Source organism: Perca fluviatilis, chromosome 14 (assembly GCF_010015445.1).
Source record: "Perca fluviatilis chromosome 14, GENO_Pfluv_1.0, whole genome shotgun sequence".
In the NCBI taxonomy this organism is placed as follows: domain Eukaryota; kingdom Metazoa; phylum Chordata; class Actinopteri; order Perciformes; family Percidae; genus Perca; species Perca fluviatilis.
Genome location: NC_053125.1, coordinates 36,530,351 through 36,542,865, shown reverse-complemented (window position 1 = coordinate 36,542,865; position 12,515 = coordinate 36,530,351). Strand labels below are relative to the sequence as shown.

Here is a 12,515-nt window from a genome sequence, read left to right as displayed (position 1 = left end):
CAATGGACACCTCATCGGGCATCAACACTTACTAATCCCACAGCAAGACCAGCAGCAGCATGCTACTAATAACTATAGCCTCGGAGTCTGAAGTTAAGCATTGACATGCCCGTGGATGTACATACACGAGGGCTGGAGGCCGCTGGTCTTTGTGTGCTGTAAAAACTACATTGTTGATTGGGGAAAAAATGCAATTAGGTTGTTATCTGCCTTGGCAGGTCTCAATCTGTGTATGGGAACAGCTTCTCCATGTGACCATCAGAGCAGACTGGGCTTTTTGGGAGTGGGCCCTCAAAGAGACAGGTGCTAAAACAAAGAGTGGTATCTCACTTTCTGTCTGTGTTTGTCTGTCTGTTTTTATAGAAACGAAGCGGAAGAGAGGGACTCAAATGTCACCACTGTCAGCACTGTGACAAATCCTTCACAAGATCATCGTATTTAAAGATTCATCAGAGAGTTCACACTGGAGAGAATCTGCACAGCTGTGATCAATGTGGGGCAGCTTTCACACAACAGAGTTCCCTTAAAATACATCAAAGCCTTCACACTGGAGAGAAGCTGTACAGCTGTGATCAATGTGAGAAAACCTTTTCAAGGAGTGATCATCTTAAACAACACCACCAGTACATTCACACTGGAGAGAAGCTGTACAGCTGTGATCAATGTGAGAAAACCTTTTCAAGGAGTGATCATCTTAAACGACACTACCAGTACATTCACACTGGAGAGAAACTGTACAGCTGTGATCAGTGTGGGACAGCTTTCACAACAGGGAGTGACCTAAAAAAACACCAGCGCATTCACACTGGTGAGAAGCCGTACAGCTGTAATCAATGTGGGAAAACCTTTTCTCGGAGTGATTCTCTTAAACAGCACCATCGCATTCACACTGGTGAGAAGCCGTACAGCTGTGGACAGTGTGGGAAAACTTTCAGCTGTCAGAGTCAACTACAATCCCATCGACGTGTTCACACTGGAGAGAAGCCGTACAGCTGTGAACAGTGTGGGAAAACTTTTTCCCGGAGTGATTCTCTTAAACAACACCAACGCATTCACACTGGAGAGAAGCCGTACAGCTGTGATTTGTGTGAGAAAGCTTTCACCAATCAGAGTCACCTACGATCCCATCGACGTGTTCACACTGGAGAGAAGCCGTACTGGTGTGAACAATGTGGGAAAACTTTTTGTCAGAGTGGCCAACTAGAACTCCACCGACGCGTTCACACAGGAGAGAAGCCATACTGGTGTGAACAATGTGGGAAAATGTTTTCTCAGAGTAGTAGCCTTAAATCTCACCAGTGCAGTCACGCTGCCTCGTTGTGAACATGTGTCAGACCCAAGCTGTTTCCTCCTGCCTCCTCCTCATGCCCTGATAGCTGTGCTGTTATATTCTGATCTTCTCTCCACATTGAAGGCTGACCAGCAGTAGGGTTGGGTACCGAAACTCGGTGCCAATAGGGAACCGGTGCCGACGTAAACGGTAGTAACGAGACCGAATAAGAACGAAAGTTTCGGTGCCTCATTTCGGTGCGTGACTTTACACTACACCTGACAGCATGTAACGTTAGCCTACCTTTAGCTAGCAGCTGGATTAAACACCGGTTAAATGCTGACAGCTAACGTTAAACAGTGTAAAGTGTGACTGTATTTTACTGTGGAGGACTTCAACAGCGGGATGTAACAGTCTGCACTGCAGCGCAGCAGCAGCTGCCGTTGTCCGAATTCATAGATATACAGTAGGTTTATATGGTCGGAATTAAACAACACAGACGGTGCGTTCACTCGCAGCTGCCGTTGTCGGAATTAAACAACACAGACGGGGCGTTCACTTGCAGCTGCCATTGTTGGAATTAAACAACACAGACGGCGCGTTCACTTGCAGCTGCCGTTGTCGGAATTAAACAACACGGACGGTGCATTCACTTAAAACAGGTAGCCTCGTGGTGCATTCACAGTAATTGTAAAATACCCTTTTCCCATCTGGGGTTCAACAGCAATTTACTGGTGAAATAAGTTATTGTTATTGTTATAGTTATTACATTATTATTAAATCTTTAAACAAGTCACTGACTGTTGTTTACTACCCTTATTTTTTTTCTTCTTCTTTTTTTTTTAACTTTATTGAAAAGTACCGGTTCAGGCACCGTTTAGGCACCGGCACCGTTTTAAAAGTATCGATTTAGTACCGGAATCGAAAAAAAAAAAAAACGATACCCAACCCTAACCAGCAGTAACTTTATGTACAGAGCTTTGTTATGACTACATAGTGGCCTGCCCCCACCTCCCCAAATACTGCTGTCGTCACACACTATGTGCACATGTTCATACAGATGTTCACACATCTCTGCTTGGAGGAAGTGGGTAGGGAGGCCAGGAAGCTCTTTCTGATTTAGTGTGTTTTATGATTCCTGATCCATTTGGATGTTTTATTCTTCTTTTTTTTTTTTGCCAAAGAAGGTCGCCACTCCTGTGACGTTTTGAAGCGGTGTGAGTCCAGTAAACAATCCTGCATCTATCGTGCCACAAGAACACTTTTTAAAGACCGAAAGGGTAAAAACGTGACCCCCTCTTTTATCTCTTTCTCTGTCAAATGAGGCCTGAGGTCATGAGAATGCAGCTTTGATCAGCCAAGAATTTTCTTAATAATCGCTCAGTAAAAGAAACGTTATGACTTGAAGACTGTATGGACTGTGAGGTAATGATTGTTTGGCGTTCTTACAGGATTACAGCAGCTACAGATGATGGATCTTTGTCGCTCCTTTTTCAGAGCCCATACGTTATTTATTGCTGTCGGGGGTTTAAAGACCATTTCAAACAAAATATATGAAAAGAGTAGTTGGACAATGTTACCAACCCTGCCTTTAAGACCTTCATAGATAATATTAAGGTCATTTATTTTGTGTTGTTTTTCTAGTTTCATCACTTGATGCCACTGTTGCCTTGTTGTATTTTGCCCTTGATTGCAATAAAAGTTTAGAAAAACTACCATCCCATGATGCATTGCATGGTCTGTTGCCATAAAACAGTAGCTGCTTCATTCAAGTTGTGAGTATTGATACTCTACTCAGAAGACTGTTGTATGAAATGACACGGTGCATGCTAAAGACTTAAATAGGTCTGACAGATGTGAAGTCTTCTTTCTATATCTATCTATGTCAATTACGCTCTTGCTGCCAGAGTTGCTGCTCTCATAATCTGAGACTGGTTTTCAACAAAGAGACGCTCTCATTTCAAACTGTTTCCATCATCAATATTTGTTGAGCTGCTGTATTTGGCCTTCTCAGCATGAACACTGTTTAAAGACTGTCATGATGGGATTGGATTCAATATCATTTAAAGGGGTGATAGAATGCAAAACCGATTTTACCTTGTCATAGTTAAAAAAAATGACAGTTTGGTGGGGACATACATAGAACCTCAAAATCCCATTGACATCCCTTTCCTCTGCAAATCTCACAGTTTGAAACTGCCTCTGAAAACGGGCGAATCTGAACAAAGTTGGAAGTTGACGTCAACATCCCAACTCCTAGCCTTTGTCACTGCCCAACATTTGCATACGATACACCTCTGACCTGAGGTCAGCTTAGTCTTCTGAATCTAGCTAGGTCACGCAGATCTCCAGAGGTCCGCTATTTAATTACAAAATTCACTTCTGAGACTTTTTTTATGCGAGAAATGAACTATGTAGAGGTCAAATATGGGCCATTATATGAAAATTGATGACTAATTGCAAATTTTGTCCGACTGTGTCGCAGTTCAGCAGGAGCTCAGCAGGCTAACGTGACAGCGGCCGGTGCTGCCTCGCCACCCGGCGTGTCCTCCTTTACAGACCAGACAGTAACATATGTCAGTCTGCAGAGGATACATTACTCCTGGTTTGAAATATTGACCTCTGAACCTTGAACCCAGCACATGTATGAAGGCTTGTCATTTAGCAACAGAAGGTGCTACACACATAAGACCAGCTGTTCTAAAAGTTCTGGACCTCAGCTATCATGTAGATATGGTCACCAAAGTTTACCCACTGTAGGCCTAAGCACTATCAAATATGGTAATAAGCTATTTTCACCTATTTAACGATTCGATTTTTAAAATCTGATGACACCAGTTTGTTCTCCATCCCAAAAAAACCCTGGGTGTATCCGAAATTATACACTGCCAACTTCTAATTATGAGAAATATAACAATCTGCTTTAAAACTACAACTCCCATAAGAAACGCCACAGAAGCTGTTACAAAGCTTGAGCACTTGTAGTTCTTCCGGGGTGGGTGGGGGGACTCGTTCAGCTCCTGTGTTTCTGTCTGTCTGCCGTAAGATGGCTTGATTCTATTTCAGATTGAGGCCGCCCGCCGGCCGGCCGAGCACACTTTATTTCACATATTACGAATATTATATATTTTTATCTTCATATCTGCTGAGCGGGACGTACTACGTCACTTCCGCGGATTCGTTTAAACGTGGCCGGCCGGCCGAGCACACATTACATGAGAGAAATTCATGAAACTGTATTTTATTATTATTGCTGTCTTCATTGTTTAACTCCTCAACTGCAACGTTAGAAAAAAACATCAATATTACGAATATTATATATTTTTATCATCTTATCCGCTGAGCGGGACGTACTACGTCACTTCCGGAGTTTTCCGCGGATTCGTTTAAACGTTATTATGGTGCATAACTTACTGGAACAAAACTGAGCAACGTGTTGTTGCTGGTGACACAATCACTGTATATATGTATATTGAAGCGATCCTGACGTTAAAGACCCGCTGATCGCTGCCCGATTCTTTGAAATGAATGGCCGCATTGCATGGGGGGACATCGGCTTTGAATGCGTCCAGCTCGGGGCATATCGTAATGTTCTGTATTACAGCATATACTGTAGGCCTAATATTTCACCGGTAATACGACCGAAGTAATGTTATTAAAATAAAGAAATGCATACTATGATAACAGCTAAATAAATGTTGATAGATGTAGCGTTATAGTTTAAAAAATATAAATCAACAAAAAAGCAACCCAGCTTCCCTGGCCGAAATAGACCGAAATAATAACATTAAAAGAAATACATATAAACCATGATAATATCTCGTGAATAATGTTGATTAAAGCAGTGGTTATTGGGCTAAAAATACCAATAATAACTGTCACAGATTTCGTTTTTTCTTTCGTCGGTATTTGACGGTGAGGGAATAACATGAATGTCTATCTGACGGACCCCCTCGTCGAAAAATAACGTCAAGGGTACACCTCTTTCGTTGAAACTTGACGCCAGGGTTCTTGACCATGCGTCATACATTTGATGAGTAGGGAGTGAGACTGTGTTGTTATGGATGCGCTCTGCTGTCGACATGCTGCGGCAGATGTGTCGCGTTTGTGCTCAGTGCATTTCTGCCATAAGTTTCGGGTTTCCACCTCCGATGTAGAGCAGCGTACAACCACTTCCCTAAACGTCTCAAACGGGGCTCTGTGTCTGTCAGAAGGTCTGAGATCTACCATATCAGCAGAGAAATCATGTAATGCACAGCAGAATATGGTGCAGGTAGATTATTTTCTGAAATATCGTGACTTTATTTTCGTAATAGCCTATTATAACTTTATTTGTTTCACAAAATATCACGACTCCTTCAAATCTCAGAGAGCACAGATGGGATGAGTTATATTTTGAATGTGCACAAAGTTTTGGACATGAGCAGAAATCTTGCTCAAACATCTGAAATATTAAAGTCCAGAGGTTTATTAATAAATGTAATTAACAATGTATCACTGAGATAAATAATTGTCATATGCACATTTAAGGAGGTCACTTCCCCAACAAAAGATGCAAAAGAGGGAAGAATAAATTATGCCTAAGCTACATGTCTGCTGACTCAGATATAATTAGAAAAGTCGATCTACAGGAGAATAAATAGATGAAAGCAATACAGAATGCCTGAAAGCCTTACTGCAATATTTCCCATTATGTTGTTATATTTGGATTGTAGCCAAATGTTTCCCTTTACATAAAGATATTTCATGCATATTTATTCTGAAAAAGGTAGAAATAGGTGTATAAAAATTCACCAAAATGCAGAACATGAAGTGTTTAATGCAACAACAACCACCCCCCAGCCCCCACATCATAAGTCACCAAACAAATCTGGAAGCAAAACCTTGGCCTTTGGGTTGCCAGGCCAGTTATGATTAGACCAAATGTTGGTGCCATCCAACAAACGGGAAGCTAAAATGAACATACACTGGCTATTAACAAGCTGGGCAAGCCAATCACTGTTAAAAGGGCTATAATAGTGGCTTCTGATTCTCTTAAATCAACATAGTTTTCTTGTTTAAAAATATTTTTACATATTTGCCAACCAATATTTTGAAACATGTTCAATTTCATACATTTTCCAAGGGTGAAATCCATTGCCTGCCTGTTAACATTAGCCTATAAAAGGTAAAAAAAATAATAATAATAAAGTAAGTAAATTGTAAAGTATTTCTCTTTGTTTGAATAACTAATCAACCCTACCTTACACATTAATACTGGAAAAAAGAGCCCCTTTGGTGTAAAAACACATGAAGTCATTTTACGGCACGATTTTGAATGATGACCATTCTCCGTAAATAAGGGCTCCCCCTCCCTAAAAAAGCCACTGACTTAACCACTGACTATGTTGAACAATATTATTTACACAATAGTAGATTTGATAGCAAATGATTCATTTGTAGATAAAATGTTTATTGTTCCAACAGCATGTCAGTTTATCTTGTTAATCACAGAGTAACAGGAGATGTTTTATGTTGGTATTTCTTCATTTAATTATGATGATTAGATTTGTCGGGGGTCTCTGGTGGTCCTGTTATGAAGCTCGTTCGAGATGAGCAATGTCTGCGCATGTGACCTATGTGAGATGTCTTGTGTATCACTGGGAGCCAGTCAGTTTGGTAACAGCCAGTTTAATCAGCCTCTGCCTGCATTTACAATGGAAGAAAACAGTGTGTGAATGCTCATCTCAAAGGACAACAGTTAGCATGCTCTATCTGGAAATATGGCACATGTAGGTGCTACTTAGCATACAGAAAAAAAATATATATTATATTTTGTATATATATATAAAAAAAAAAACACTATCTAGCTGTCTGTCTCGAATGAGCCCATTGTAGCAACGGTAACTAAGGGGCGTGGTTTAATACGGGGTTGTGACCGCGAGACGCTGCGACATCGCGAGATTTGCAGGGGACAGAGTGAGTCCCCACACAACAGAGCAAGCAGCCACAGAGGAGAGCTGCTGGATTTCAGAGACAAAGAGAGGAATGGAGGACCAGACCTCCGACCAGAACCCGGAGCAGCGGAGCAACAAAGTCCCCAGAAGACAAGCAGCAGGCTCGGACTCTGATACCACCGATGTTCAGGTCAGTGTTCAGGACACAACAACGATACTAAACACACGCGGAAGAGGCTCGAGGCTCCGTGTATCGTCCGTTCATCCGTTAGAGATCAGACGTGGAGAAAGGAAAGGCGTGTTTAGATGTCTCCGCGTCTCCTGCTTTCATCTTGTAGACACTCAAACTAACTAAATGCGTAGTGTCTTGCTCGCTTGTTCTTTGGAACAAACAATGCTACATTTCCCTCCTAAACTAAACTAAACAATTGCCGAACAAACACGATAATAGGCGAACTGTGGAGAGTATCATTAACTGCAGACTTGAGATCATAAACACTTCAATATAAAAACGACCCGATGAAACCAGTTGAGAAACGTTAACAAAGTGTTTTTTATCCAGAAAAAAACGCAGTTTACTGCTCCAATATGGCGGCGACGTGCTGTGCTCAGATATAGTGCCTTCAAATGGGCTCGTGTTGATGCGTAGAGTCCGTATAAACGCCCACTTGTCGTATTCACTACCTCGTAAATGAAAGTTTTCTCTAAAATCTCCAAATTCAGCAATATATACACGTAGATATCGCACCGTCTCATGTGATACGTCTCTCGCGTCGCCATCTTGGTACGGGGGCTCTGACCATAAAGACAAGAACCCCATAACTGAGAGAGAGGGATCAGGGACCCCCTGCTACATACACATAGACACATTTAGTGCATAAAATACTAAGACATTAAAGTCATAGTTTTGGGCATGATTTTAGAAGGGGGTTGTTATTTATTTAAGGGGCCACCGGAGGAGTTTTGGGATCTTTCGTCAAAATAGACTTATAATGGCAATACATTTTCTATGACCCTCTAAAATGATTGGGAAAAGAGGCATGACATCTCACTGACATTTTATTGATGCCTTCTGCACTGGGTTGGGCAAAAAATCTCATTGTAGCAGCTGAGACTTGGCCTGCCACTTGGGGAACACAGCACAAGCTAACATGCTAAATAAACATATGTTTATTTTTAAAGCAGATTTTAAATTACTATTTAACAGCGGTGAAGTTAGTTTAATGTTTGACATTCATCGGTTTTCGCGGATGTTACCTTTGATTGCTCCATGTCAATACTTTGATTTCCCCCAGTTTCAGGGTATGTTGGAGAGCTTATTTAGACAGATGTTTCACAGTTTTAGTTAACTCAAAATCACCAAAAATGACGACGCAGTTTAGAGTAAAAAAGAACTGAATATCTGTCCAATGAGCCCGTCACTATAGAGGTAGTTAGGGACAGTCGTAAAATTGCAACACCACTCATTTTAATCTTTAATATCTTTTTTGTTTTACAACATAGAAACATCTCAAACCACTTCCATTATAGCACTTCCAGCTTTTCTGATATTTTTTAGTAGCTGGATATATATATATATATTTATTATTATTATTATTATTATTATTATTATTATTATTATTAGCAGGCATTTGACCATAGCCGGTTGGTCAGGGGATAAGACCTGAACAAATCAGGTTACGTTACCTTGCGTAAGCACGGCGCCTGGCCAATAATAGTGATTGAAGGGCGGGTCTTAGGAATCATAATTTCACCATGAATTTCACAGCCGGGAAAAAGACCTCTACACAGCGCGAACAGATGTGCTGTGCTCGGTAGAAGCTAGCTGGCGTAAGCCGACAGCTGACCAGGTGATCGGCAGAGACAGGGAGTACGTGGACTTGAAAGAGTCCGTCAGTCGTGGCAGACGAAGGTCCAGTCGGGAGTTTGGATGGAGAGTCCACTGAAGTCCACTATGGTCTAAAGGGACAATCCTCGATAGATCACTATCTTGCGGTAACCGTTAGTCGGGAGGTTGACAGCTAACGTTAGCCGAAGCTAACTAACAGTTGATCGAAGTTGAATGCAGTTAACGCCGCTACACAGGCTGGCAGCAGCACAGAGTCCAGACTTGATAAGTCACAGCAGGGGATAGAAAGGTGTTGAGAATGACCAACAACTAATCTAAAACTTAGGGTACTTAATTTACTAGAAAACACAACAAAATATCAATTTCGCGGATTGTGAAGCGACGTTCCGAATAGGGGTGGGGGGGAAAATCGATACAGCATAGTATCGCGATATTTTTCGTGGCAATACTGTATCGATACACAGATGCCAAGTATCGATCTTTTATGATATATGTGTTGGTCAGTCTGTTTGCTTGGCAATCCCATTTTGCAGCAATAAAATTGAAGTGAGATGAACAAACAGAGAAATGTATCTTTTTAGATAAAACAGATGTTGACAAAATTGTCCTTTTGGGGAAAAATTTGAAGTTGGAAAAAAGGTAGTACATTGCAATATATCGCAGAATATTGCAATATGTTTAAAATCGCAATAATATTGTATCGTGAAATAGGTATCGTGATGATATCGTATCGTGAGGCCTCTGGTGATTCCCACCCCTAGTTCCAACATACATTTTTTTGAAATGGTAAATAGCTCCATGTTTCTGAGTATCCTCAAGTATGGACTTTTAATCCTTGTGTTGTCCTCGGGTCAAATTTGACCATTTTGAAAAAGTTTTTTATATCAGAAATATGGGTTTTAACCAAATTGCAGAAAATTAACATGGATCGTTGGATATGTTTTATGGGTTCCATACAACATTATATGCAGGTAAAATTAATGATAACTTTAATTAAATTTAGGTTTGTTATATACAATTTTATAGCATTTGAAAAAAAAAGTTGAAATGGTTATAAAACCGTATCCTGACTAAACTTTAACATACACCAGTCTGTGATCCAATCAACGTCCTCTGATCTTAACTGTTAGTCAAAATAATGAATAATTTCTGTTTTTTACCTAAAACAAAATAGGTATAATGTCATATAAATTCGGTTTATTGACCATGAATAAAGAAAGCTTTGAAAGCTTTTTTGCCAAAAACATTGCAAAAAGTGACAAACGAGCCAGAAATCTTTTTATTATGTGGTGCTAATGACATTTTTCCTCAGGTATTTGGAGAAACCAACAAAAATCTGTAGATTCTCAAATAGTACGTCTTAGCCAGGGGTTAAAGTGTGTGTGTGTGTGTGTGTGTGTGTGTGTGTGTGTGTGTGTGTGTGTGTGTGTGTGTGTGTGTGTGTGTCTTGTAGTAAAGAGAAAGATTGGGAGAAGAAAGTTTGTGTGAGGTGGACCTGGTCACCACAGACCCAAATCTTCTCAGCTGTTGCTACTGTCATATGCTGCAGTCTCTTCGTGTGGCACATTATGTTTGGCACATTGTATGGGTCACTTCTTATATCATAACAAGGTAATACAATGTGTAATCAAGTGATGACTGATTAACAGTAATGTAAATGCTAAATGCCCTAATACCTGTTGATACTACAACAATGGAAAGTATAGGCTCTTAACCTTGCAGTTTTGCACATATCCTGTAAGACTCAATTTCTCCATTTCTTTGCACAAAACTCTCCAGAAAGTGCCATTTGATGGTTAATTTTTTTTCCCGGGGGGGCATACCCCCGGACCCCCTTAAGGTGAGCCCCCCCCTACAGAACAAATCCCAATTTTACCCATGGTCTTTAGTTAGGTCTTTATTAGTTGTTGCAACATAAACAACATAAAGTGTAATTGTATATGCTAAATCACCCATCAAAACGGTACTATTACTGGGTGCGCCGTATATTTTCCTGCTTTTTTGTCCTATGCCAGTCACACCTATGATTATTTAACATGCTACTATTGCTACATTTACTTATGTTTTGGTTTGAAAACGAATATCTTTTGCTACATTTAAACCTCACGGTCCAACATAACTTTTCCCCCACTGGCCCCCTAGGCCAGTAGATCAGAGTTTTACTGGCCCCTTGTATATTTTTACTGGCCCTGAAAAAATAGAGGACAAAAAACACTTCCAAATTTACTAATCATATATACATTGTAATGATTCATTCAAACAACAAAAACTGTTCTCAGTATCAAAAGGTTTGAATGGGATTTGGAAGTTTAATATTACTCAAAGTATGAAATGTTTGTAGTATTTTAAAGTTGTACTGGAGTTTCTAACTGAAAGAGACAAATGTTTCAGTTTTGAGCATTGTCTCCACTCATTTTAATGGGGAAGATTTCCTGGGAAATGTAGAACAAGTTATGAAAGGTACAGTTGCTTCCATAGTAACATTGTCTGCAACTGGCACAAATGTTCCTTCATTTTGACATAAATGATTGTATAAAGAGTGAAAATTGTGTGAGAGCATGTCTAGGCTTCAAAGAAGGTTGTTCACTAACTTTCTCTCTATTTGTCTGTTGCTATAGAAACGGAGAGGAACAGAGGGACTCAAACGTCACCACTGTCAGCACTGTGACAAATCCTTTACAAGATCATGGTATTTAAAGATTCATCAGAGAGTTCACACTGGAGAGAAGCCGTACAGCTGTGATCAATGTGGGGCAGCTTTCACACGACAGAGTATCCTAAAAACACATCAACGCATTCACACTGGAGAGAAGCCGTACAGCTGTGATCAATGTGGGGCTGCTTTCTCACAACCGAGTCACCTAAAAACACATCAACAGAGTCACACTGGAGAGAAGCCGTACAGCTGTGATCAATGTGGGGCTGTTTTCACACGACAGAGTCACCTAGAAATACATCAACGCATTCATACTGGAGAAAATCTGCACAGCTGTGATCAATGTGGGGCAGCTTTCACACGACAGAGTCACCTTCAATGTCACCAACGTATTCATACTGGAGAGAAGCCATACAGCTGTGAACAATGTGGGAAAACGTTTTCTCAGAGTAGTGCCCTTAAATCTCACCAACGTGTTCACACTGGAGAGAAGCCGTACAGCTGTGAACAATGTGGGAAAACGTTTTCTCAGAGAGGTAGCCTTAAATCTCACCAGTGCCTTCACACTTCATTGTGAAATTACTATTTTAGTTATATCTGTAATCTTCTCTCCACATTGAAGGCTGACCAGCGGTAACTTTATCTTCTGAACAGCATGTATGTTATCGTGGCTACGACTACATATTACGCTATGCCCCCATGATTTATTATTAGTGGTTCCTGGTACTAAAAGTGCGAGGAACCTAATTGTTTTTGAAAGGATAATTAACATTAGCATTTTTGAGGGGCTTGGGATGCTCAAAC

The 12,515-nt window shown here is 40.5% G+C and overlaps 1 protein-coding gene across 1 annotated transcript in view; it reads left to right on the top strand.

The window, feature by feature from the left end:
* Nucleotides 1–12,288, top strand: part of LOC120572641 (zinc finger protein 271-like) — a 51,243-nt gene extending 38,955 nt beyond the window's left edge. The window contains exons 7-8 of the mRNA XM_039821958.1: nt 415–1,311; nt 11,692–12,288. Coding sequence (XP_039677892.1) covers nt 415–1,311; nt 11,692–12,288 — 1,494 coding nt within the window. The remainder of the gene's footprint in view (nt 1–414; nt 1,312–11,691) is intronic.
* Nucleotides 12,289–12,515: the final 227 nt, after the last annotated feature.